This window comes from Pseudorca crassidens, chromosome 12, assembly GCF_039906515.1.
Source record: "Pseudorca crassidens isolate mPseCra1 chromosome 12, mPseCra1.hap1, whole genome shotgun sequence".
In the NCBI taxonomy this organism is placed as follows: Eukaryota; Metazoa; Chordata; class Mammalia; order Artiodactyla; family Delphinidae; genus Pseudorca; species Pseudorca crassidens.
In genome coordinates, this window is record NC_090307.1 from 9,046,297 (window position 1) to 9,071,206 (window position 24,910).

Genomic DNA, 24,910 nt, shown 5'->3' on the forward strand with positions numbered 1-24,910 from the left:
CAAAATTTCCGGGGAAGTTATTCACGTTGCAGATGGATTCTTCAGTTTGTAATGGAAATGATCTCAGGTTTCTATATAAACCATTGTTCTTTGACAGGAAAAAATAAAGAACAAAAGATTTAAACTCAGACTTGAGTTTTAGCATCGGTCCTGCTGCCTAATCAATGCTTGCTTTCTAACAAGTTAACAAGTCTTCCGAAGTATTAGCTTATCTGAAAGATAACATTAGCATCTGTCACCCCACCTCACAAAATTGTTTTGAGGGGTAGTTGAAGGCATATTAATGCCAATTATAAGATATCTACACATGCTAATTCTTATTAATATTTTTTGCACATTAGTGTGTCAACAGGTAATTACTTAACAGTGAGGTCAGGACCAAGAATAGAAGAAACTGGACTCAGCATTTGAGCATCTGTATGTGCTGAACTCTCTGTTAGATTCTTTTCCACACTTCCTTATTTTAAATACCACACATAGCGCTACAAGATGAGTGGTATCCCCAGAAGCGGAAACAGAATCTAAAGTGAAGGAGCTTACGCTGAGCTGCATGGACAATAAATGGAGACGTTGGAACCCTAACCTGGGTCGTTATGTGCCTGTAACTCATGCCTTGCTGTGTGCCTCTTTAATTATACGATCATTTACATTTAGGAAAACCTACCTTTGAAGTTTTAGCAGTCATTGTCAGTTGAAGTTCTGTCAGAGATGAAAGTAATGTTCAAAGAACCAAAGGGCTAAAGGGTGGGTGGTATCATCTCCATCTTATAGGTAAGAAAACTGAGGTCAAGGAAATTAAGTGATGGTACGTGTGGAGCTGGGATTTTCTCTCTGAAGCTTATCATGAGAACCATAACGTCAGCTATAAAATACCACCACTGTATTTTCTCATTGATTGCATATTTCATTTTTTAAATTTGATTTGTATACAAATAAATTTTACACTAAATTATGTAAGCAATTGCTACTGGGCTGCACCGCCCCCTCCAGTCAATTTTATTAGTCTTTATATTTTGGCAGTTTTTAATGAGGTTTAGTTGAAAGTAATAATGGCTTATATTTACCTGCCTTCTTAATTTGGGATGGGGAGCATTAAGAACATACATTACTGGGCTTCCCTGGTGGCACAGTGGTTGAGCGTCCTCCTGCCGATGCAGGGGACACGGGTTCGTGCCCCGGTCCGGGAAGAATCCTGCATGCTGTGGAGCGGCTGGGCCCATGAGCCATGGCCACTGAGCCTGCACGTCCGGAGCCTGTGCTCTGCAATGGAAGAGGCCACAACAGTGAGAGGCCCGCGTACCGCAAAAAAAAAAAAAAAGAACATACATTACACACATAATCTGTGTTTTTTCTTGGAAGAGGGCAATCTCAATAACAGCATTATTCAATTAGAATATGCTTGACCTGAAAATACTTGCAAATGATGTAACCAATAAGGGTTTAATACCAAAATATATAAACAGCTTATACAACTCAATATAAAAAAAAAACCTGGTTAAAAATTGGGCAGAAGACCTAAATAGACATTTCTCCAAAGGAGACATACAGATGGCTAACAGGCACATGAAAAGATGCTTAACGTCGCTAATTATTAGAGAAATGCAAATCAAAACTACAATGGGATATCACCTCTTACTTCTCAGAATGGCCATCATCAAAAAGTCTACAAATAACAAATGTTGGTGAGGATGTGGAGAAAACAGTTGTATACAGTTGGTGGGAATTAAATTGATGCAGCCACTATGGAAAACAGTATGGAGGTTCCTTAAAAAACTAAAAGTAGAGCTACCATATGATCCAGCAATCCCACTCCTGGGTATATATCTGGAAAAAATGAAAACTCTAATTTGAAAAAATACATGCACTCCAGTGTTCACAGGAGCACTATTTATAATACCCAAGACATGGAAACAACCCAAGGGCCAACAGACGATTGGCTTAAGAATATGTGGTATATATATACAACGGAATATTACTCAGCCATAAAAAGAATGAAACTCTGCCATCTGTAACAATGTGGATGGACCTAAAAAGTATTATGCTTAGTGAAATAAGTCAGACGGAGAAAAATAAATATGTTATCACTTATTTGTGGAATCTGAAAAATAAAACGAATGTGTATAACAGTACTGAAACGGACTCACAGATAATAGAAAACAAACTAGTGGATACCCGTAGGGAGAGGGAAGCAAGGAGGGGCAAGATAAGAATGTGGGATTAAGAGCTACCAACTAGTATATATAAAATAAATAAGCAACAAGGATATATTATACAGCACAGGGAAATACAGCCATAATAACTGTAGATGAAGTATAATCTATAAAAATATTGTCACTATGCTGTACACCTGAAACTAATATAATATTGTAAATCAACTATACTTCAATAAAATATGTGTGTGTGTATGTATGTGTGTGTGTGTGTGTATATGTGTGTATATATATAGACTTGACAGAGTAAGTCCGAAATTAGAGATAGGCACAAATAAATTATGTAATTGGTCTAAGTTCACATGACTATTCAGAGGCAGAACCTGTATCTTCATATATATATATATATATATATATATATATATATATATACCAAGTTCCTATTTTTGTTACCTCTGTTGTTTGTGTTGCCTCTAATAAAAACCATTGTTGATCACTGTCTGGAACCTTCTGGTCACCTCTCTCCATGCATTTAAGGGAGAAGCTCTAGAGTTGACAAGGGAAGGAGGAGAGATTTTCGATATTATTTGCCACTAATTCACTTTGCCTTTATTCTTGTGTATTGATGGGGAGTGATGAGAAACCAAAATTAATGATTACTAAAGTGATGAGTAAATCAGAACTCACATATAGAGGTAGTTTTCTTATACCCAGCTATCATAAGAATATATTCTGGAAATAAAAGGAGAGATCATGTGAGTAAATACAGTATACTTTGCATATACTAGTATAAGTATATTGTATTTTGTCTACTAACTGAGAATATTTTATTTCTTCTTTCCTGTCCTAATTGCCTTGAATCTGTAAAGTAGTATAGTATTAATTTCCCATATTGATTATTATACCTCTTAAAGTCCAAATTCTCTGTTGTTTGCTTGTTTTCATTACTATTCTCCTTTCCCTCAAAAAGATGCCACTGTAGTGTGTGTCTCATTTTAATTAACGTGCGATTTCAGAATAATCTTTGAAATAACTGGAATTACTCTAGGTTATTACAGAAGCAGAAACTTTTAAAACAAGTAGATAAAATTGCTTTTAGATCATATATTAAATTAATTTTGCAACTATGATTTATGTTTTTAACATTAAAATACAAAGCATTTCTTTTAAGACTCAGAAAACACTAAAGGAAGAGACGGGCCTTTTTTGAAGAAATATTTGTCCTGGAAATGAACTCAAATGAGGAGTGAGACTTTATTTATATATGTGTGTGTGTATATATATACTATTTTTTTAAAACAAGAATATCTTTTAAAGTAAATACTTTAGAGATAAAAATTTACTCTTTTGGCATTTTTCTTTATTTTGTTATAGTATTTTTGTGCAGGTCATAAGTTGGATTATTAAGTAATTATTTTGTATGAGAATGTCATGTTTTTTCTTTTTTGTATGTGTTTATATTCTTTTATAAGAATTGAAAACAGCATATCTATGGGTTTGTATAAATATATATTTTTTTTAAGTAAAAGGCTCATTTATTACCTAGTTTCTCATTTTAAAAAAATTTAGAATTATTTATTCTTTTTCTTGTCAAGGCATTGCTTCAGAGTTTGGAGTTCGAGGTTATCCAACAATTAAGCTGTAAGTTGAGTGTTGTATGTTTATATGTGTATTTTTATTAGTTCACTCTACTTACATTTTATTACATTAATTTCTAGTAGCTTCCTTGGAGGACTGAAGATTTGGGTTCCACAGTTCTTTCTAGGTGCAGTGTGTGATCCAGGGAGAGGGACTTCATCCGTGCTTTTCTTTGCACTTAAGTTAATGTGTGGTTTATGGCTAATTCACCAAATGTGTTTTGAGTTTACTGTGACAGGTGCTGAGCAGGACAAGGTATACAGTTGTAAATTAGGAAAGCTCTACCCCTGAGGAGCTCAAGGGTATATTCTGTTTAACTTGTGAATCCTGTCTCTTAACAAATTTTACTTTTCTATGATTGAAATAGACTTATTTCATTAGAGATGAAAGAAAAGAGAATCAAACTGATGGATGTTAATTCTCATCTGTAGATGTTGATCACGTCTAAGACAGAGCATATATGGTAGAAGAAATATTGTGATAATTCTAAAGGACTTGTGTTTTATAATCATAATGTTATTGAATTTTCTCATGAGTTTAATCCTGATCTCATCCTTATTTCAATAATGTGGAAAGTTGAGGAATTATTTTGAAACTTATTTTTATTATAAAGTAAGTTATTTTAGTATTTTAAAATCTCAGATTTTAAAATTTGACTAATTTTAATTTTTTTATTTCTTGGATTTTGTGTTGGCCTCCCTTTCTTCCCCCACTGTTTAAAAATGTTTGCTAAGGGAATTCCCTGGCAGTCCAGTGGTTGGGACTCTTTGCTTTCACTGCTGAGGGCACAGGTTCAGTCCCCGGTCAGGGAACTAAGATCCCACAGGCCACACGGCGTGGCCAAAAAAATAAAATAAAATAAAATTAAAAAAACACACGCACACACACAAAATACTTCCAGGGCAGAACCTTTAAAAAAAAAAAGTTTGTAAGCCTCTTTGACTTTCTTGTGTTCAGTAAATTATCTTTTCTATCCTTTCCGTTTAATTATAGATATTCTACTGTGCTTTCACAATTTTTTTTTTTAAATTTCAGTTAGTTGGACACAATTCATTGGCAGTCTTTTGGAAAATTATCTAATTTTCTAGAAGAGGTATTTTTATGCATTGTTTTACTCTTTAATCTTGGAACATCTGTCATGTTACTCTGATGTTGTATTGCTTACAATTGGTTTTACCTTTACCAAAATAGTTTTAATTCCCTGTCCTTTCACGTACTTTTTAATAGAGAAGATAGTGAGAATTAAGCTTTGATGAGTTCTTGACTGTGTATATATTTTTCATTTATCAGAAGGCATAGACACAATGCAGTTATCAAATACAGAGTAAAATATTTTCGTGTAATTTTAATAAAATACAGCCTTTTTCTTTGCATTTTGGTTGTTGGTTCCCTGAAGCCAGTTATTGGCTGTTTTTTACATGATTATGCTACTTCTAAAACTCCACTGCATTTACTATTTTATATGCTGTAATTTGTGTTACAATAGAGAGTGATTATCATTAAATGTGAAAACAGTTGAAATAACCTAAACTTTTACCCTATTTTCTTTTTTTAAGATTAAAAGGGGACCTGGCATATAATTACAGAGGACCACGAACTAAAGATGATATAATTGAGTTTGCTCACAGAGTGTCTGGGTAAGTTCGTATTATGAAGGGCCTTTACTATATAATATTAGTATTTGCAAGTTAAATGTATTTGAGTAGCCATATCGAACATACATATTTTTAGGTGTTTAGCCTAAATAAAATTTGTCTGTTTATTTATAAAGGAAAGCTAGGGTTGCGTAGCATATGCAAAGAGCTCCTCGAGAGGAATAAAAGGGTCCATGATCTTATGTACTTGTTAGCCTCACATTTAAATTCACTTTGTCTATAGAAAAATATTTTCCCCAATGGATTTTTAATACATTTTCAAAACTTGATTACTTCTAACAACTTTGTGAATCTTAATTTTTTTATTATAATTTTGCCTTTGTACTGCCTGGTTTACATTCATTTATTTTTCTTGTTATCGAATTTCAGTTTTAAGAGAAACCCCACACTATTACATTCTAAATAAACTTGGGCTTTAATCCCTAACCTTTAATACCAGAAAATGCTTTTTAGATGCAGCTAAATTACTTTCCCTCATCTTTCACATGCTGCTTTATGCCAACTGTGAGGTATTATTGCACATTTCGCTTAGAAGGTAATATAATTAGAACCCAGAGATCTTTTTGAGTTACAGATCTCTGAAGTTTTACTGCTGAGGAATCAGAAATTCTTCTGTGTTTCCTTCTGGTTTGAATGTGGTGATTTTTTTTTTTTTACTCTACATCTTGCTGGTGTATAAAGAAAGTTGGTGCATATAATTATTTAATGTGATTATGTGTAACTTCTGGAAGAGGACATTTATCAAAATAGGTTAACCTACTTTGACTTTGAAAGTATGGTTGCTTATGAGTTTGAAAGGATGTATTATATTGATAGCTTTAAATAATTTTATGATAAATTAACATATTGGAATGGATTTGTTGGGTGGCATGATACTATCTAGCTTAAATTATTTGAGAAAAGGCACAGAATTAGGAATGGTCTTTGTATAGTAAAGTTTGCAAAGCTTTAGTGAAGTATAATTTTCACTGTATTTTCTTGTTGATTGCATATTTCATTTTCTTTATTTGTTTTGTGAGTAAATAAATTTTGAGATAACTTTATATTACATGAGGGGGTCGCCAGTAGGATTATTTTATTCCCCTGTAGTTTAAATTAGTCTTTATGTTTTGGCAATTTTTAATGAGTTTTAGTTTAAGCTTAAGATGGCCTTCTGATGTAACTGGGAGTGACTCTACTGCAAAGGGAATTTCAAGAGTCAGTTCTGGAGTTGCATCACTTACTAGTTAATTACTAAAGTATTAAAATAGAGGCTAGAATATAGTGATGCAGTGCATTTAAAGAATTGTGTGTTTCGAAAATGTTTGCCTTTGCAGAATACATTTTGTTCTTTTTTGCAAATGTGATGGAGTAAAAATCTAATAATATAGATCACACTAAAAAAAGACTGCCTCTTAGCTTTTAATAGTATTTCATAAGTGATATGTTTTATAATCTTTGGTATAATTCATTTCTCAGCCTATTTGTCTTTGAAAATGACTGTATAATAAAACTTTTTGTAGTTTTGTTTTCTCTTCATGAGATTCTTATATGTTATTATGACTACCATTTTCCATTGTATTTTTCCTGAGAAGAATAACATACTTAGGAAACATTTTAGATTTTAACCTTTATAGTGTGTTTTGAAACTAGCATTTAAATGGTCAGAGTAAGACATAAATATTCTAAACATAATATTATAAACTCCTGGAATAGTATTTCACAGTGTGTTTGTGTGAATGATCTTTCGAAAGGGAGAAAAAAAATAATTTTCACGCGGATTGTTTTGTTTTTAGCTGAGAATTCTAAATGGATTATAGTTCCATCTTTGCCTATCAAAACATTGGTTAAGATGATACTCTCTAAAGGGATGTATTTAAAGCTTATTTTTTAAACTGGTAGATTAAATTGTAGGTACTATATTTTTATTATATGGGTATAATAGTGGTCATGGGCCATAGTGTATTAGATTTATGTAGATTGAGTGGTATACTTAAAATGCAATTCGTACAATATTAAAGCTTTGTAACTTTAGATAGGATGACATATAAATAGGAGTAAATTATGTACTACCCTTAGTTCAAGTGCAAGTTTTTTTGTTTTATTTTCAAACAGGGCTCTAATTCGGCCACTTCCAAGTCAGCAAATGTTTGAACATGTGCAGAAGAGGCATCGTGTATTTTTTGTTTATATAGGTGGAGAGTCACCTCTGAAGGTATCAAATGATTTTATTCTTTAATCCACAAGCACAGATATATTGTAATTTAATTTTCTGTATAACGAGGGCTTCACCAAAAACTCAGGGCTTATTTCACTCTTATTAGAAATACTTTAGTTGAATCTAAGTATTTTTATAATAAAAACACTTCATCATATACCCTCTATAGTATTTGCCTTCATGAAACGGAATTGAGTAAAAAGTGGGTGGGTGTTGCCTGTGTTAGTATATTTCTTCTGTTGACCTGGTTATTTAGATTTTGTATTGCTTTTTAGCATTTTGAGTCTTTGAAACTGCAACATGCAGTTTGAGTGTAAACTTTTTAAAAGCAAAAGCTCATTGTCTTAAGATTATTGCATGTATGTATGTTTGTGTTTGCATGTCAGACACACACATCTCTTCCTATAATCATCATCAAATTAAATTAATAAATATGAATTTAGCTTGTTATATTTAATGAACTTTATTTGAAGGCATATACAAGCACTTAGTTACAATGGTCTTTTGCCTTAGAAACAGTTTATTTCATTTCCTTATATTTAATCTTTTCACATGAAAAGACTTAAGGTAGCTAATTGTGATGATACTACTTAGCAGTGATACTACTTGCTCTGAATGTTTAATGAGGAATGAATTTTGATCTTGATTAATATTTAAAAGTCACCTTTTTTCTGTTTGTATCTTCACAGGAGAAATACATCGATGCTGCTTCAGAATTAATTGTATATACATACTTTTTTTCTGCCTCAGAAGAAGTTGTCCCTGAGGTAATTTTTAAAGTTGGATTTTAAGTAGTGTATTAATTACTATATATATTAAACAACTGTTTGTTGTCCTTTAATTGTGTGCCATGCACAGTTTTAAGTCCTGGATTATTGATGGCAAGCAAAATCATCAGGACCCTGATAGGATGGAGTTTACGTTCTCATGGGTGGGGGAAGTGGACTGAGTTTTAGTATTGTAGATAAGAGCCTTCCCTTGGGTCCTCAGACTGAGATAGTGGTCCTCGGTAAACAAAGCTATAAACAGGATATCATAACTGCTCTAAAAAATAATAAAGAATCAGTGTGATAGTAAGGACATTTAGAGGTGGGATGGCTACTCTTGTTTGATTGATCAAGAAATGTCTGTCTGAGGAGAAAATACATCTGAACTGGGACTTATGGGATGTGAAGGAGCCACGCACAGATCTGTGGCCATAGTAAACCAGACACAAGGAACAGACGTTACAGATGGCCAAGATGAGAACCTGCCTGGCATAGTGGAGTAACAGAGCCATAGCCAGTGTGGCTGAACTGCAGTGAGAAAGGAGATGGGAGGTAGGCAGAGGCCAGTGGAGGCCTTCTAGGTCAGGGCCACGCATGTGAGGATTTGGTATCAAGTTCATTTTAAGGACATTACTCTGTGCTAAGTGCAGACACAATTGGATCAGGATGAGACTAGATCAGGAAGCTCAGTTGAACTCTTGAAGAAATCTAGGATTTAGGCTTGAAAGTTATTAAGAGAATTAGGAAGAAGTGAAAGAATTGTATTTGGAGATAGAATTTTTTGAGCTTGTTCTAGAGGAAAAGAGGTGCATCAAGGATGACTCTTAGGTTTTTGGCCTGAACAACTGGTTAGATGGTGGTGTTATTTATGAGCTGGGGAACACTGGGGAAGGAACAAGTTGGAGTATGGGAGGAGAGATGGTGTTTTGAAGGTTTATTTTACTTTAAGTTGACATATTAGGCATCCAAGTACAAGCATCAGATAAGGGTTTGGAGATAAGTCACGGCTGCATAAATGAAATAAACTTCTTAGACATGGGATGCAAATCTGGGGGGAGATAAGAGGGTCCAGGTCCTAACAGAAAAGGACAATGAGAAGAGATTGCCAGTAAAGTAGGAAAACAAGGTGAATGGGAAGCCAAGATAAAAAGTGTTTAAGAAAGGAGTGGCCAATTGTGCAAGATGCCGTGAAGCAACCAAGGTGAGGAGAGGAAAGAACCATGGTGTTTGTCCCCATAGAGGTTGTTGGTGGTTTTAAGAGAAACAGTTTCAGAGGAGTAATGGGGACAAGTGACTCACTGGTGTGATATCAGAGACTGGCTCACTCAGGGGTACCCTTGAAAGGGAGAGATGCTGAATGCTGTGAAATATCCCAGGGTGCCTGTGTGGATGAGTTGCCAACCATGGGTGAATAGAGGCATGCTGGATGGTAGAGCCTCACCTGAGAGCTTTACCACTGCCCTTACAATAGTTATTTTCATGGTGCTGTGATGTAACCAGATCATTCTAGATCACCTGTGACATACCTTCCTCCCTTTTTAACCTTTCCAGGATAGCTGTCCTTATTTTAATTTTATTATTACTTTTACTTTATTAGTTATCTACTGATTTATTTGTTGTTATGCTCAGTATTGCCACACTCATGTAGTAATTCTGTGTGGCTTACCTAAATTATATCTTTTCTGCTCTGATACTGATTTCTCTACTGTAATTTTATTATTTTGAAATAAGTACAACACAGGTATAAGAAGCAGGTACCCACTGAATGGATTCCTTATTATTAATGGCCATTGTAAGTTCCCATTCATAAAGCAGTTTATCGTTTAAGCCTGCTCTCACCTCTCAACGTGTGTTAGCAGATCTCACTCTCCTAACTCCTCAGTGAGGTGGGTGCTCTGAGACCTGGATTCACGGGAAGCCGACTCCCCGGGTGAAGTGATGGACGCGTTTCACAGCCTGGGAGTGCTGGGGAGAACCTACCTGTGCTGATTGCTACCTTAGCCCCTGCTCTTCCGCCGTTTCAGAGTGCCTCCTGGCCTTCACTTCCTGTGATATCTTTGAGTCTGTTAACAACTCTAAGAATATTTCGTGGTTTCACCAGGGCAAACAGGGCACCGTGCCAGGGGGTGTATAAAGAGGTATCAAGCCCAGTCCTTGGATGAGCTAGGGATTGACTGTGTTCCTTTTAACTGTTGGTAACTTTTTTGTGGTTGTCATCATTGTGGTTCCCACCCCCCCGGTAACTTTCAATGCTTTTGAACTCATGGCTACCAACTGAAATTTTTTTTCTGATTTTTGCAGTATGTGACCCTGAAAGAGATGCCCGCTGTGCTTGTTTTCAAAGATGAAACTTACTTTGTTTATGATGGTAAGTTCCAAAGTTTTAACTCATGTAAACACTTTATAATTACAATGTTGTATCTATTATAGGGCTTAGGTGTTGATGAAAGATTTAGTAAATGCAGCTACTGCTTACATTTCCCGTTAGTTGAATGACTGCTAGGTTTTTCTTACCCTTCAACTTTAGTTTTTCCACTCAGTGTTCTTTCATCCTGAGTTTGGCTACAGTAAATTTCTCTTTTTGTCAGATCATTTGCCTTTTTTAGAAATGAGCCCTAGGCAATTTCTGTACATTACTTTAAAATATTCAAAGTTAATTTTTAAAAAGTCTAACATTTGAGACACACAAAGATGTGAAAGAAAGAAACCATCTTCAATAGTGGTGAAGCCCTGGGGTATTCTTCTGTAGCCTTTTCTCTCCCTCCCTGACAGAAGTAACCACCCACCTGCTATTCAGCATTTCTCTGTTGAAGCAAATACTTGGTCTATTTTTTAAATATTTTTATTATATCAAACACACATTATAGTAAAGAGAATGCTAAAATAGTAAGACTCTACATACATACCTGTCACCCAGGTGAGACAGTTACTAAGATCTTACCACGTTTGCTTCAACAATGTTTTTTCTTTGTTGAAGCACTGTAGCAAATCCCAGTGGCATTTCATCGCTATGTGCTTCATTATGCGTCCCTGACTACACGTTTATTATGCACTTCTTTAAAAATGTGGGCTTTGGGGAGTTTCTTTTTTTAAGATAACCACATGCTATTGTAACACTTAACAAAATTAACAGTAATTCCTCGGTATTATCAAATACTTACTACCAGAGTTTGCAAACTGGGCTTTGAGGTAGCTTAGGGCAGTGCAGCAGACTCACAGGGCATGCGGAGATAGTTCGGATTTCAGGAAGCATTGAAACTCGACATCTGTTGGACAGTACACAGCCACTGAAAAGCAAAAGCAAATGCAAAATCTCACCTACTAGCAATGTTAGTAACATTGTAAATTACATACAGTTAATGAAATAAAAAATTCAGTTTCTCATTCTTACTAGCTACTTTTCATATACTCAGTGGCCTTGTGTGGCTTTTGTTGGAGAGCACAGATCGGGACCATTTTATTCATATCAGAAACATTCTAGAGAGTTATTTTTACTGAACCAAACTTGGGTCCACTCTCCTGTGTGCAGTAAAGCCAATCTGCTGACGCCGGGTTGTGGTGAAGGAAAGGGCAGCTTCAGTGCAGGGCGCCAGGCAGGGAGTCCAGGGCAGCTAGTGCTCAAAGGCCAGGTGAGGGAGGGGAGTCACAGGGTGTGTGATCAGCTGGTGCACGGTCCTCTGATTGGTTGATGGTGAGGTAACAGCAAGGGCCATGTCAGTTAACATCATCAATCCTTAGGCTGCAGTAGGCCTGGGGGATAAGTGCTCCTGGTCATCAAAACAACTCAGGAAAGTGCATCAGATACAGTTACATAAGCAGAGAGTATGGGGGAAGGGTCGCCCAGGACTGCCCCTTAGGGGTTCTGCTCAGTCACATTATCTTATGACGGAGAAGAAACTAGAAGTGTTTGAGAGCTGTAAGCTTTGAGTTGCTTAAATGACTCAGATGAATAGAAGAATATCTAATAAAAGGAATATTTTGATTGTCCTGTTTTAGTCAAAGGAGCATTTTAATTGTTTTGACAGTAACATGAAGACAAAGCAGTTCTAAAATCTTATATCTTCACTATCTTTAGATAAATGTGAGGACTGTGTTTTATTTCTTAATGTAGTGTAATAACCACCATTTACCTGTTACGTTTTGTACAGCGGGTACTATCTATTTGCTTAACTCGATATTTTCATTTTATTCTCACCTTAATCTGGTAGTAAGACAGATAGATAAATATCCTGAGATTACAGAGATGGTAACTAAGAATGTTAGATAAAGGAGAGAGATATGTAGTTAAATTACAGGTTCATTCCTTTGCGCATTCATCGGATATTTGTTGAATGGCTGCATGAGACATTGGGCTTAAAAAGGAAATTAAGAGGAACTTGCATATGTGAAAATGTGTTAAGGAAAATTCATATTCCATCCACTTATTCTTTATCTACACTCCTTGTATGATAAGCACTTAGTATATTCAATATATTGTCTTATTTGATCATTACAACAGTCTTTTGAGATCAGCAGTCTTACTGTTTTATAAACAAACAGGATTAAAGAGATTGTTTTTGTTTTTTCCAAGTTAAAATAGTACATGGTATAATCAAGATTCAGCCTTCAAATCTCTTGTTCTAGTTGCATTATGAGTTTCTTAACTCAGAGAGCCACTTCACTTTTTTTGGAAAAAGCCCTGATTTTCTTTATTAAAGAATAAATTTAAGTCTAAATAATGGCTAAGAAGTGCCCTTCCCCATCCATGTTTCAGATGTGGCCTCCGATACATAAGAAAGAGAGGGGTAATGTGTTCAGTATCTACAGATGTTTTGAAGGCCAACATTTTCTAACTCAGTAGTCAGTACTTAGAACCTGCCTGAAGTCTTCAGATAAAAGGTTACTTTGAATGCTTATCCTACTATTACATTGTTAATAATTTCAGGAACAGTGGGATGGGGCTTAGGAGGATAGTTTATTTCCTAATGAGTTTTAGATTTATCACTTTTGTGAATAATGTTTAGAAAATTTGCTTTTTTGACCTGGAGTGGAGATTATGGCCCAATAATCAAATTCTAGTTTTATGTTTGTTTTCCTAATTCATAAATCCAAATCCATAAATGCTTTCAGATTTGCATTATATTACTTATTTTATAGGTTTGATAACTTGAAAATGTTTTGTTTAGCAATGCAAGTGACAGAAAAAGCACATCTTTCAAGAAATCAGTAAAATCCAGTCTTCATCCATATTGGTAGGCTTTTACATCAACTTCTTTTTCATGCAGTTGTAATAATTTTTCAGAATTATATTTCTAATCAGGATATAATTCTCTTGGATATTGTAAATGTTTCCTGTCTGCTCATCAGAGGAAGTATTTGACGTTGAAAAGGGCTGAAATAGTATGTGTGAGTTTGTTTTACATATGAAGGAGGGTTGTAAACTGAGGTCAAAATGTCATAAAATAGAGAAGAACAAAGAAATTATAATAAAAATTGCCCATAATGCTATCATCCAAGACTAACCATCAACTCAGGAAAACTATTTATAGGAGTATATATATGCCTTCATTTTATCACTCTATCATTTTTTCATACTTTATTTTTTACAGAGTTACAGTCATGTTGTAATATTGTTTTGTTACCTGCTTTACCACTTAATTACTATAATTTTTTAAAATCTATAAATGGTCTCTCTCAACATGTACCATAATGATTTAAATTATTTCCTGTTTAGGATGTTTCAGTATTTCCTTTATTTTTATCTATCTTTGCTATTTTCAGTGGTGCTATAATGATGAATTGTTTTATGCATTAATCCTTTTTTTACATTTGATTGCTTCAAATAGCTTTCTAAAAATGAAATTTATGAATTTAAGATTATGATCCTCTGTCAGGCATTTTATACATGCTGCTAGATTAAACATTATAAACATTTTAACATCATATTTACACTATAATTTATCAACTTTGTTTTGTTTTTTTAAGAGTACGAAGATGGTGATCTATCATCTTGGATCAACAGGGAGAGGTTTCAAAATTATCTTACAATGGATGGCTTCCTCTTGTATGAACTTGGAGATACCGGTAACAAGCATATATACAACTCTCCATCACACTACAAAACTTTTCCTTAACTGATTACTTCAATCTGTAGAAAATGAATTTTTTAAGTTCTATTTCATAATATCATTCCTTCTTTCAGACCTGAATGCCACGTCAACTTTATGAGACTATAGATTAATATTAACCAAAGAACATACCTTTGCATGTGGAATAAAGATTAGCTAGAAAGGGTTTACTAATAGAAGTGATAGTGACAGGGAAAACAGAGCCTGGAGAATAAGGAAATGAGAAAAAATAACCAACTAGAAAGCTGTCCGCAGGACGCTGATTTTGTAATAGGAGTTGGAATACAAATTAGCACAACCTTTGAAAGCCTGCTTTTACCTGTGAAGAAAATATGGGCATCAGATTGGCATGGTTTCTTGAAGTTATGTAATTGAAAGTGATAAGCAAAGCAAATAGAAATATAGATGCAAAAAAGAAAGCTGTAAGGAATTACAGCTGTAAGGACTGGTCTAAAATAGATGTGAGCTACAAAAATTGTAAGACGCTAACCATGTAAATTTTAGGAGGAAGTGTTTTGTAAATTTATAATGAATTACAAATAAGAAATAAGTCATGGTTATTGTTGCCACATTTGTTTCCATTCACAACTTTATGATAGTTGGATGAACGTATAGTTTTAGATTAAAAGAATTGGAAAATGTTAGTCAAGGCTCAACTTTTTAATCTGAGAAATAATAGGTATAGAGTTTCTTCTTCATGATTTCCTGCTCTTGGATCTGGTTAAGAATACAAATTAGAAGCGCTCCAACACATTTTTCTGTTACTTTGTAACTTTTACAGGATGGTATTTGTTCTGGTTCCTGAGCCTTCTTTTAATGTTCTGTGTCTGGTGATGCTTCTGTCTTTGCTTTCCTTGCAGAGGGAGGTGTGTGTTAGCTCAGTGTTGGAAGTTGACGCGGATACTGTCAGAGACTGTGGGTTTACCTGCTGATTCATGCAGGCCCGCGTGAAGGGAAAAGGGGGAGAATGCAGGAATACAGTAGTTCTGCTCTCAGTACAGCATCGAAGGAGGCGGCAATTAAAATAGGCAGCTTTGCCAAAGCTCTTCCGTGTCTTCTCCCAGATTGATTTGGAAAGAAATTGGCTATGGCAATGTTTCTTTGTGTTCCCAGTGTAATTGCCCTGGTTGGGTGTCAGCTTTGGCTGTGCCCCGCTTGTGGTCCTCCCTGGACACTTGTCATATAAGCCCCACAACAGACTCCTGGCCCTCGGTGGCTTCAGACACCTAGTGTATTTTCAGGACTTCTGACGACTGCAGGTCCCTGCATCTTCCGACTCCTGCTAACTTTCCCGTTTTGTCTCACTCTCTCCCGTCTCTGGCCACGCTGACTGTTCAGTTTCCTGAAAAGGCTGTGTACCTTGCACCAGAGCACCTTTAAACATTCTGTTTTCTTTGCCTGGAAAAGTGTAGTGAATTTATATTCATCTGTCAAACTCAGACCAAATACTGCTTTCTTAGGAAAGTCTTTCACTAACCCCCTGAAACTACATTAGTTTACTCTTATAAAATGTTTTTATAAACCCCATGTCCCGTCCTCCCCAAGTCTTCTGATTGTTAACCACACGTCTGCGTGTGTGTGATTGTCTTCCCCAAGTGCAGAGCTGTGTCGGTGTGCTCCTCACTGTGGCCTCAGGAACTAGCCCTGTGCCGGGTCCACTGCTCGGCGCCCAGTGACTGTGAACTTAATACGCGAGAAAACCCCCTGTGTCGGCCTGTGGGAAGATGCTGGACATGTTGTAGGCATTTTGAAAACACTCATGAAGCACTTTAAATTAAAGACATAACAGTAAAAACCAAACACTGAACAGTAAATGCAGTAATATTTCAAGAGGGGAAATAAACATTATGAACTAATGATTTTAGCTGAAGGTTAAAAGAAGCGTCAAGATTGTGTAGAATTTAAAGTTTGTATAGAATTTAAGTATGAAATTAGAGAAGATATGGGGATGAGATTGAAAGATTGTTGATTTAATCCTACGTTTATGTACCTACTCTGAGCCGGAAACTATCCTAGCCTTTTTGTACATGTAATCTCATTCAGCTCTCCAGATGACTTTGAAATAGATAATAGTTTCTAAAATAAGTTGGCGTCCTCTGAGGTTAAGGCACATGGCTAATGGATGCTGTGCTTCACTGTTGTTCTCCCAGACCTGGAACAGGATAGACCCTGCTGGATTGCAGGGTCTGGTCTTCTGACTTCCATACCAGTGCTCTGCTTGTTACGTCACGCTGCCGTCCTGGAGGATGTCAGAGATGAATATGATTTATGTTCTGTTGAGGGTTAAATAAACTTGAGTCCGTTTTATTTTGTGCATTAATTACTAGCAAACAGTGGCCCGTGGTACCAAAGAGAATAACATTGTAAAAATCATTTTCTTGTTCTATACCATTTTTTCAGAGCTGTAGTCATTCTTAGTATATTTCTTTCATCAACTGGTTCCTTATAGTTTTAGTTTTCAACAAAATACTTACTTTAGTGTGTGGGTTGTGTGAAAAAAATAACAATTTGACTATATGAATTGTTAAATATTTACTGTTATTGATATTTACATTTCAGGGATGGGAGGTAGGTGGGAGTTTATCACTTGGAGTCAACAGTTCACTGTTTCACTCTGCCAAGCATAACATGTTTAAGATAATTGGAATTGAATTCTGGAAACTATATACTATTTTCCTATTCATTGCTACAGTAATAATTGAAAAGTTTAATGAGGATTATTGAATTTAGATATGTCATTCTTAATTTCAGGAAAGCTTGTGGCTATCGCAGTAATTGATGAGAAAAATACATCAGTTGAACATACCAGGTATGGTGCCTTGAAATAGTTTTAAGCTTCAAATATCATCCAATTCAGACTTTACATGGCTTCAGATAAACTTGACATAGTATCTTACTTTTCCTGCAGTGTTAGATATTAGATAAGGCAGCATATATGATAATTGAGTAATTATATTTTTCAAGTTGATGAAATGGAATATTCATGTATTTTTTGTTTTCTCACAGATTAAAGTCAATTATTCAGGAAGTTGCTAGAGATTATAGAGACCAGTTCCACAGGTAGGTGTTTGCATTCTGGAAGGCTCCATTATCTTTGTCTAATTAGGTTATGTAATACAGTAAAGCAAACACAGGAGTATTTCATACTTTCAAAGATGAATCAAGGAGCTGAAGTGAATTACAGCATGTAGCATTTCAGTATGAATTGTTTGAAGTTTATTGATATATGTCTTACAGGTTTAAAAAAAGACTTGTAATTTGTATCATACCTGAGTCTTGATAGGATTGGGGATAAGTTCGTGGTAAGAAAATATGCACATACAGGCATATACCTCAGAGGTATGGTGGGCTTGGCTCCAGCCCAGCGCAGTACAGCAAGTCGCATGAAATTTTTGGTTTTATTTAACATATAAAAGTTACGTTTTTGTATATTAAGTGTGCGGTAGCATTGTGTCTAAAAACTGTACACACTTTAAAAATGCTGACCATCATCTGAGGCTTCAGTGAGTTGTAATCTTTTTGCTGGTGGAGGGTCTTGCCCCAGTGTTGATGGCTGCTGACTGGCCAGGGTGGTGGTCACCACAGGTCAGGGTGGCTGTGGCTTTTTCTTAAAATGGGACAGCGGTGAAGTTTGCCTCATCCATTGACTCTTCCTTTCATGAACGATTTCTCCGTAGCGTTGGTAGCATTTTACCCATAGTCGAACATCTTTCAAAATTTGAAGCAGTCCTCTCAAACCTTGCTCCTTTGTCAACTCAGTTTATGTAATATTCTGAATGCTCTAAATGTTGTCATTTCAACAGTCCTCACAGCCCCCTCACCAGGAGTAGATTCCTGGAACCACTTTCAAGGAACCTCTTCGTTTGCTCATCCGGAGGAAGCAGCTCCTCATCCATTCAGGTTTTATCACAAGATTATACCAGTTCATTCACATCTTCAGGCTCCTCTTCTAAGTCTAGTTTTCTTACTGTATTCACCACATCTGCAATTACTTCCTCTCCTGAAATCTTGAACCCCTCAAAATCATCCATGAGGGTTGGAATCAGCTTCTTCCAAACTCCTGTTAATGGTGATATTTGACCTCTTCCTGTGAATCATGAATGTTCTTAATGGCATCTAGAATGGTGAATCCTTGCCAGAGGTTTTCAGTTTACTTTGCCCAGATTCATCAGAGGAATCACTATCTATGGCAGCTGTGGCCTTAGGATACGCGTTTCTTCAATAAGAAGACTTGAAAGTCAAAATGACTCCTTGATCCATGAGCTGCAGAATGGGTGTTGTGTTAGCAGGAGTGAAGACAACATTAATCTTATTGTGCATCTCCATTAGAGCTCTTGGGTGACCCAAGTGCATTGTCAATGAGTAGTGATATTTTGAAAGGAATCTCTTTTTTTCTGAGCAGTAGGTCTCAACAGTGAGGCTTAAAATATTCAGTAAACCATGTTGTAAATAGATGTGCTGCATCCAGGCTTTGTTGTTCATTTGTAGGGCAAAAGGCAGGATAGATTTAGCATAAATCTTAAGGACCCTAGTATTTTCAGAATGGTAAATGAGCATTGGTTTCAAAGTCACCAACTATGTTTGCCCCTAACAAGATAGTCAGCCTGTCCTTTGAAGTTTTGAAGCCAGGCATTGTTGACTTCTCTCTAGCTAGAAATCCTAGATGGTGGCTTCTTCCAGTATAAGGCTGTTTCATCTACACTGAAAATCTGTTGTTTAGTGTAGCCACCTTCATGACTTATCTTAGCCAGACCTTCTGGATACCTTGCTGCAGCTTCTACATCAGCACTTGCTGATTCACCTTGCACTTCATGTTATGAAGATGGCTTCTTTGCCTAAACCTCATGAACCCACCTCTGCTAGCTTCAGACTTTTCTTCTACAGCTTCCTCTCCTCTCTTAGCCTTCATAGAATTGAAGAGAGTTTGGGCCTTGCTTTGGATTAGGCTTCGCCTTAAGGAAATATTATGGCTGGTTTGATGATCTACCCAGACCACAGAAACTTTTCTGCATATCAGTAATAAGGTTGTTTTACTTTCTTACCATTCGTGTATTCACTGGAGTAGCACTTTTAATTTCCTTCAAGAAGTTTTCCTTTGCATTCACAACTTGGCTAATTGTTTGCTGGAAGAGGCCTAGCTTTCAGCCTATCTGAGCTTCCAACTTCCCTTCCTTACTAAGCTTGATCTTTTATAGCTTTTGATTTGCAGTGAAAGACGTGGGGACTCTTACACTTGAACATTTAGAGGCCATTGTAGTGTTATTAACTGGTCTAATTTCAATATTGTTGGGTCTTAAGGAATAGGGAGGCCCAGGGAGAGGGGGAGGGAGAGAGATGGGGGAACGGCTGGTTGGTGGAGCAGTCAGAACACACAAAACATTTATTGCTTAAATTCGAAGTCTTGTATGGGCACAGTTCGTGGCACCCCAAACATCACAATGGTAACATGAAAAATCACTGCTCACAGATCGCCAGAGCAGATATAATAATAATGAAAAAAGTTCGAAATATTGTGAGAATTACCAAAAATGTGACATAGAGACATGAAGTGAGCAAATGCTGTTGGAAAAATAGCACAGATAGACTCACTCAAAGCAGGGTTGCCAGAAACCTTCAGATTGTAAAAAACATAGTATCTGGGAACAGCAGTAAAGCAAAGCCCAATAAAAGGAGGTTGCCTGTATACTCATACATTTGAAATAAAATTAAATGAGGAATCACAAGTCAGATACAGATGACGATTTTAATAGGAACTCAAAATGTTCCTATTTTAATAGGAACATAAAAAATAGGTGATATTTTTTCCTGTATGCTAAATCAGTTTGTTACTGTTATAAAAGACAGTCAATATAAATTTGTTGCATTACTTAATTATTATGCCCTTTTTATTCTAAGTCTTCTAATCAAATATATCAATGATATATGTATTTCTTGTGTTACACAGTATGAAACAAAATAGAACTGTCTTAAAATTTGCTTAATTTGTTACGTGTTTGTATCTCAAAAGACAGTAGGATTCATACTTTTTTATATTTATTGTATGTGATTGATATGTTAAATGTTTACAGTGTTTGCATGCTTACCAAACCCTAAATTCAGTGCTTTGTATTTATCTTTTTTTTGTATTTAATATTGTCCTCTCTTTCTCTGTTCTTTTTGGTTGTTGTTGATTAGGGATTTTCAGTTTGGCCATATGGATGGAAATGACTATATAAATACCTTGCTGATGGAGTAAGTAAAATGCTAAATGACGAAATGATTTTGCTATCAACTCTATCAATTTTTTTTTTTTTTTTTTTGGCCACACTGTGTGGCTTGTGGGATTTTAGTTCCCTGACAAGGGATTGAACCTGTGCCCACTGCAGTGGAAGCACGGAGTCCTAACCACTGGACCTCCAGGGAAGTCCCGACTCTATCAATTTTTAAATTTCTGTTTTTCAGAGACAGGCAGGACTAATAGCTGAAAAAAGCAAACCTTTGTATATGCCAATGCAGATATTCTCCCATTAAATATTTACTTTAGTTTTTAAATCTGTATTTGAAACTTATTAAACTTTAAAGTTCTCTATACTAAAAAAAACCTCCCAATTTAATGTTGACAATTTATAGTATTTTGGAAAGAAAACATCATTCAGAAACTTGTAAACTTTGTAGTTTCTGTTTAATATGAACCCTAAGTTCAGTTTTAATGAATAAATGTAACTTAAGTAGAAAATTTTTAGCATTTAAGAATTAATTGCTATTCTAGAAGAATTTAACAGACTAAAGTAAGTTTATAGGAAAACTTTGCAGCTCTAATATAATATTGATTATGCTTATGATGTAAAGATCTGATTTGTCACTTCAGAAAGTTGATATTAGAAAACATTTACCAGATCTATACTGAATTAATAAGTTTCAAATAAAAGCCTACTCTGTTCAGCGGACGTTTAGTGAATATTTGCTGTAAGTCACACACTGTGTTTGGCATTACACTGTTGATGCAAAAAGATGAGTAAATTATAGAGGCCCTGTCTTCAAATGCTCACGGTCTGCTGGGTGATACAGTACAGTGACTCCAGCACTGTGTGGGAAGGCCTGTGTGGTACGGAGCTCTGGAAGCACGGAGAGACCCAGCCACACCAAAATGCACAGCAAGGCGCAGGGGCTCAGGAAACGCTTGCCACAAGAGCCGGTAATTAAGGGAGAGTCTAAAGAATGAGAAGTAGCTGAATGAAGAATGCAGCGAGGTTATTTCAGGCAGAGTGTAATAGCAAACACAAGAGTGTTTGGAAAATGGGTCTTAAAATAGCCTGGACGTGAAGATGGCGGAAGCCCTCCAGAGCTTTACCAACTCATAAACCCAGAATAACATTCATAATTTTCAGGTAAGAGCCTAAAATTACGAAGTAAAGTACCTTTATTCATTTATAATCAATTCATTATCCTTATTCCAATAAGAATTTGAGAGGGTTTACCGAAGACATAAAGTACCAGATGTAATATATAATGAAGAAATCAAGACAAAGGGAAATAAAATAAAGGATCTATACAATTACTAAAGGTACTTAAACAATTTGAATTTTTAATACTCAAGACAAAGTAGAAGAACATTGTTTACACATTTCCCGTCCCCTATAGAATAACTGTTGCTTATAGGAGTATGGCTGACCTTGTAGAAACCTAAGAGAAATTGCTATGCTATATAATCTCATAAAGGGGGGGCACATTATAATAGAAATTTATTTTTAATAGGACCTTTACAGTATATATAGTAGGGACTTCGATACAACCATTTATAATGTCCTTGGAGGCAAGCCAATAAAGTGATGCAGTAAAACATTTTGGGCAAGAGGCCAAAGCAATTTGCATCTGATAAATAACTCCTTGATTCAGGATAATATTCAGAATTTCTAGAGATGGATGGACATTCCTTCATGAGTATTATTTCTAATGTGAGTTGTGAGATAGAAGGTTCGCTGCAGTTATGGTCAGAGAACAATAATCTCTACCACCAACCTCTTATTGTTTGTTTTTTTTTAAAATTCATACTTGGCTTTTTTTTGAGAGAAGACAGAAGGCATATAATGATGGCTATATAATTATCGAAAGTCCTTAACGAGCACTTACCCTGTGACCAACACTGTACTGAGTTGTCAATGTATGTTTTCTGACTTTTACACTAACTCAGTAAGGTATAAGTACTGTTATTTCCATTTTATATAGATGAGGAAATTGAAATTTCTTAGAAGAAACTCAAGGAAGTTAAATAATAAGCCAAAGGATGCTCAGCAAGTAAGTCAAAGAGATCCAGTCCTCAAATGCAGATCTCTCTTACTGCAAAATCTCCTAACTACTGTAAGATCAGTATTGACACATAAATTAGTAGAATTCAATAAGTATTGATGCCTAAAAGTTTTTAACTTAGGGCAAATACGTGATATTATATAAGACAGTTAACACTGTAGTGTTGACGATGTTTTTTACTTTTTCTCAAAGTAAACAGGGTACTCTCAGACCTTTGGTCTGTTAAATTACTTTGTGTTTGATTTTTGTGAGTATAGTTAAGAGGGAATAGGATGAGGTGCTATTTTTCATCGTTACTCAGATGGAATTATTTCAGAACAAATTGTTTCTAGTTCAGCTGTGTATTTAACTTTTTCATAGGATTTTTTATAGGAAGACCAGGTTCTACTTCATTCCATAAAAATAGAATTTTGCTACTGATGCAATATGATGATAACTAAACTACTATAAGTTAAAAAGTTGTCTCATGTTTTTATAAACAAGAATGAAGCTAAGATTTTTTTTTAGTTACAGTTAATTATTGCCTAACAATAATACTGGATAACAAAACACCCTGATACCCAGTGGCATAAAACAGCAATCCTTTATTCTCTCTCACTCGTCTGGGCTTGGCTAACCTTAGCCGGGTACAGCCAGACGTGGCTCCAAGCTGCCAGTTAGGTCCAGGTCTACCCTACGTGTCTTCCATGTCCTTGACCCTGGAGGGATATTTTCCTGGGGGATGTTCTTCTCATGGCAATAGCAGAAACACAAGAAGGCAAGCACATTTCAAGCCTCTGCTTCAGTCATTTCTGTGCCTTCCCATTGGCCAAACCACACGGCTGAGCCCAACATCAGGGATCATGTTTTGCCTCAATGAGAGAAGGACGTGGTGTGGGGAGGGATAGAGAATTATAAACAAGAAAGCAACCTCCTGGACCCAGTTACTTATGTGGTGATAATACAGTGCTGTAAATTGTTTCTACTGTAGAGTTTTGTACTTTTGCATAATACATTCATATGGACATATGAATAACCATAAATTGATAATGTAGGTGGCATACAGAATTAAGCACCTTTTTATGATTACGCAAAACCCTATTCTTGAAGGGATAAAAAATTATTTGAAGTAAATGACACATTAGTAATATTATGGTTTTTGTCTGCAAACTGAATTGACGTCTAGTATATCACTGAAGCACCCAAGAGGATGGGGTGATTATACCATAGGGTAGTGGGCATTCAGAGAATTTGGAATAGTATTTGTTGAATGTATATGATGTATTGATACAAGGAATGTGCTGGATATTTAACTTGAATTTTCTCATTTAACTTCTGTAGCAAGATACGTACCCTGCCCCCCACACCTTTATTCATTTATAAATGAAAAGTATTAGACTTAAACAAAGTTTTGGGAAAGCATCAGATCCAAACACAGGCAGTGTAACTCTGGAGACCATGCTGTTCCTTCTCTAGCTGCCTGAATGCCCTTTAACTGAGGTGGGCTGTATATAATTAAAGTGATGGTATTTAAGATAAACTTTTGGCCAGGAATTATATTGCCCAGAAATTGATACTTCATACATAATAATTTTTATCCTTAGGTTTGATCGTGAATACTCATTTGTCTGATGTTGTATACTAATAGTTTTCATAAATGTTAATTTAGCTATTTTTTAAATTGATGCACAATTTGAATTTTTCTTTATGTAAACAAAGGAAGGCAAAGGTATTATAGCTCCCTCCTTTTGCACATCTAGTTATTTAGATATAATTCAAATAAGTATCAGAATATTTGTTGTCTCTGTCTTTAACATGTATTTTGATTTCTTTTGTTTTTCTATTTTCAGTGAATTAAAAGTCCCAACTGTGGTTGTACTGAATACTTCAAACCAACAGTACTTTTTACTAGATAGACAGATTAAGAATGCAGAAGACATGGTCCAGTTCATTAATAACGTTTTGGATGGCACAGTAGATGTGAGTTTTTGCTTTAATTGCAATGGGGTGATGGGAGGAGGTGGAGGAGAAATGAGTTATTTTCTTCTGATTCTGAAAGAAAGAGTCGGCCATCACCCGGGGTGAGGGGCAGGCCTCCATCCTTGCTTCTCTCACATGATACGCAGAGTCA

General features: G+C 35.7%; 1 protein-coding gene across 1 annotated transcript in view; it reads left to right on the forward strand.

Moving 5' to 3' along the window:
* Nucleotides 1-24,910, forward strand: part of TMX3 (thioredoxin related transmembrane protein 3) — a 44,350-nt gene that overhangs the window by 13,221 nt on the left and 6,219 nt on the right. Inside the window, exons 5-14 of the mRNA XM_067698869.1 lie at nucleotides 3,746-3,791; nucleotides 5,345-5,425; nucleotides 7,538-7,637; nucleotides 8,330-8,407; nucleotides 10,709-10,775; nucleotides 14,372-14,470; nucleotides 17,266-17,323; nucleotides 17,521-17,574; nucleotides 20,689-20,745; nucleotides 24,630-24,759. Coding sequence (XP_067554970.1) covers nucleotides 3,746-3,791; nucleotides 5,345-5,425; nucleotides 7,538-7,637; nucleotides 8,330-8,407; nucleotides 10,709-10,775; nucleotides 14,372-14,470; nucleotides 17,266-17,323; nucleotides 17,521-17,574; nucleotides 20,689-20,745; nucleotides 24,630-24,759 — 770 coding nt within the window. The remainder of the gene's footprint in view (nucleotides 1-3,745; nucleotides 3,792-5,344; nucleotides 5,426-7,537; nucleotides 7,638-8,329; nucleotides 8,408-10,708; nucleotides 10,776-14,371; nucleotides 14,471-17,265; nucleotides 17,324-17,520; nucleotides 17,575-20,688; nucleotides 20,746-24,629; nucleotides 24,760-24,910) is intronic.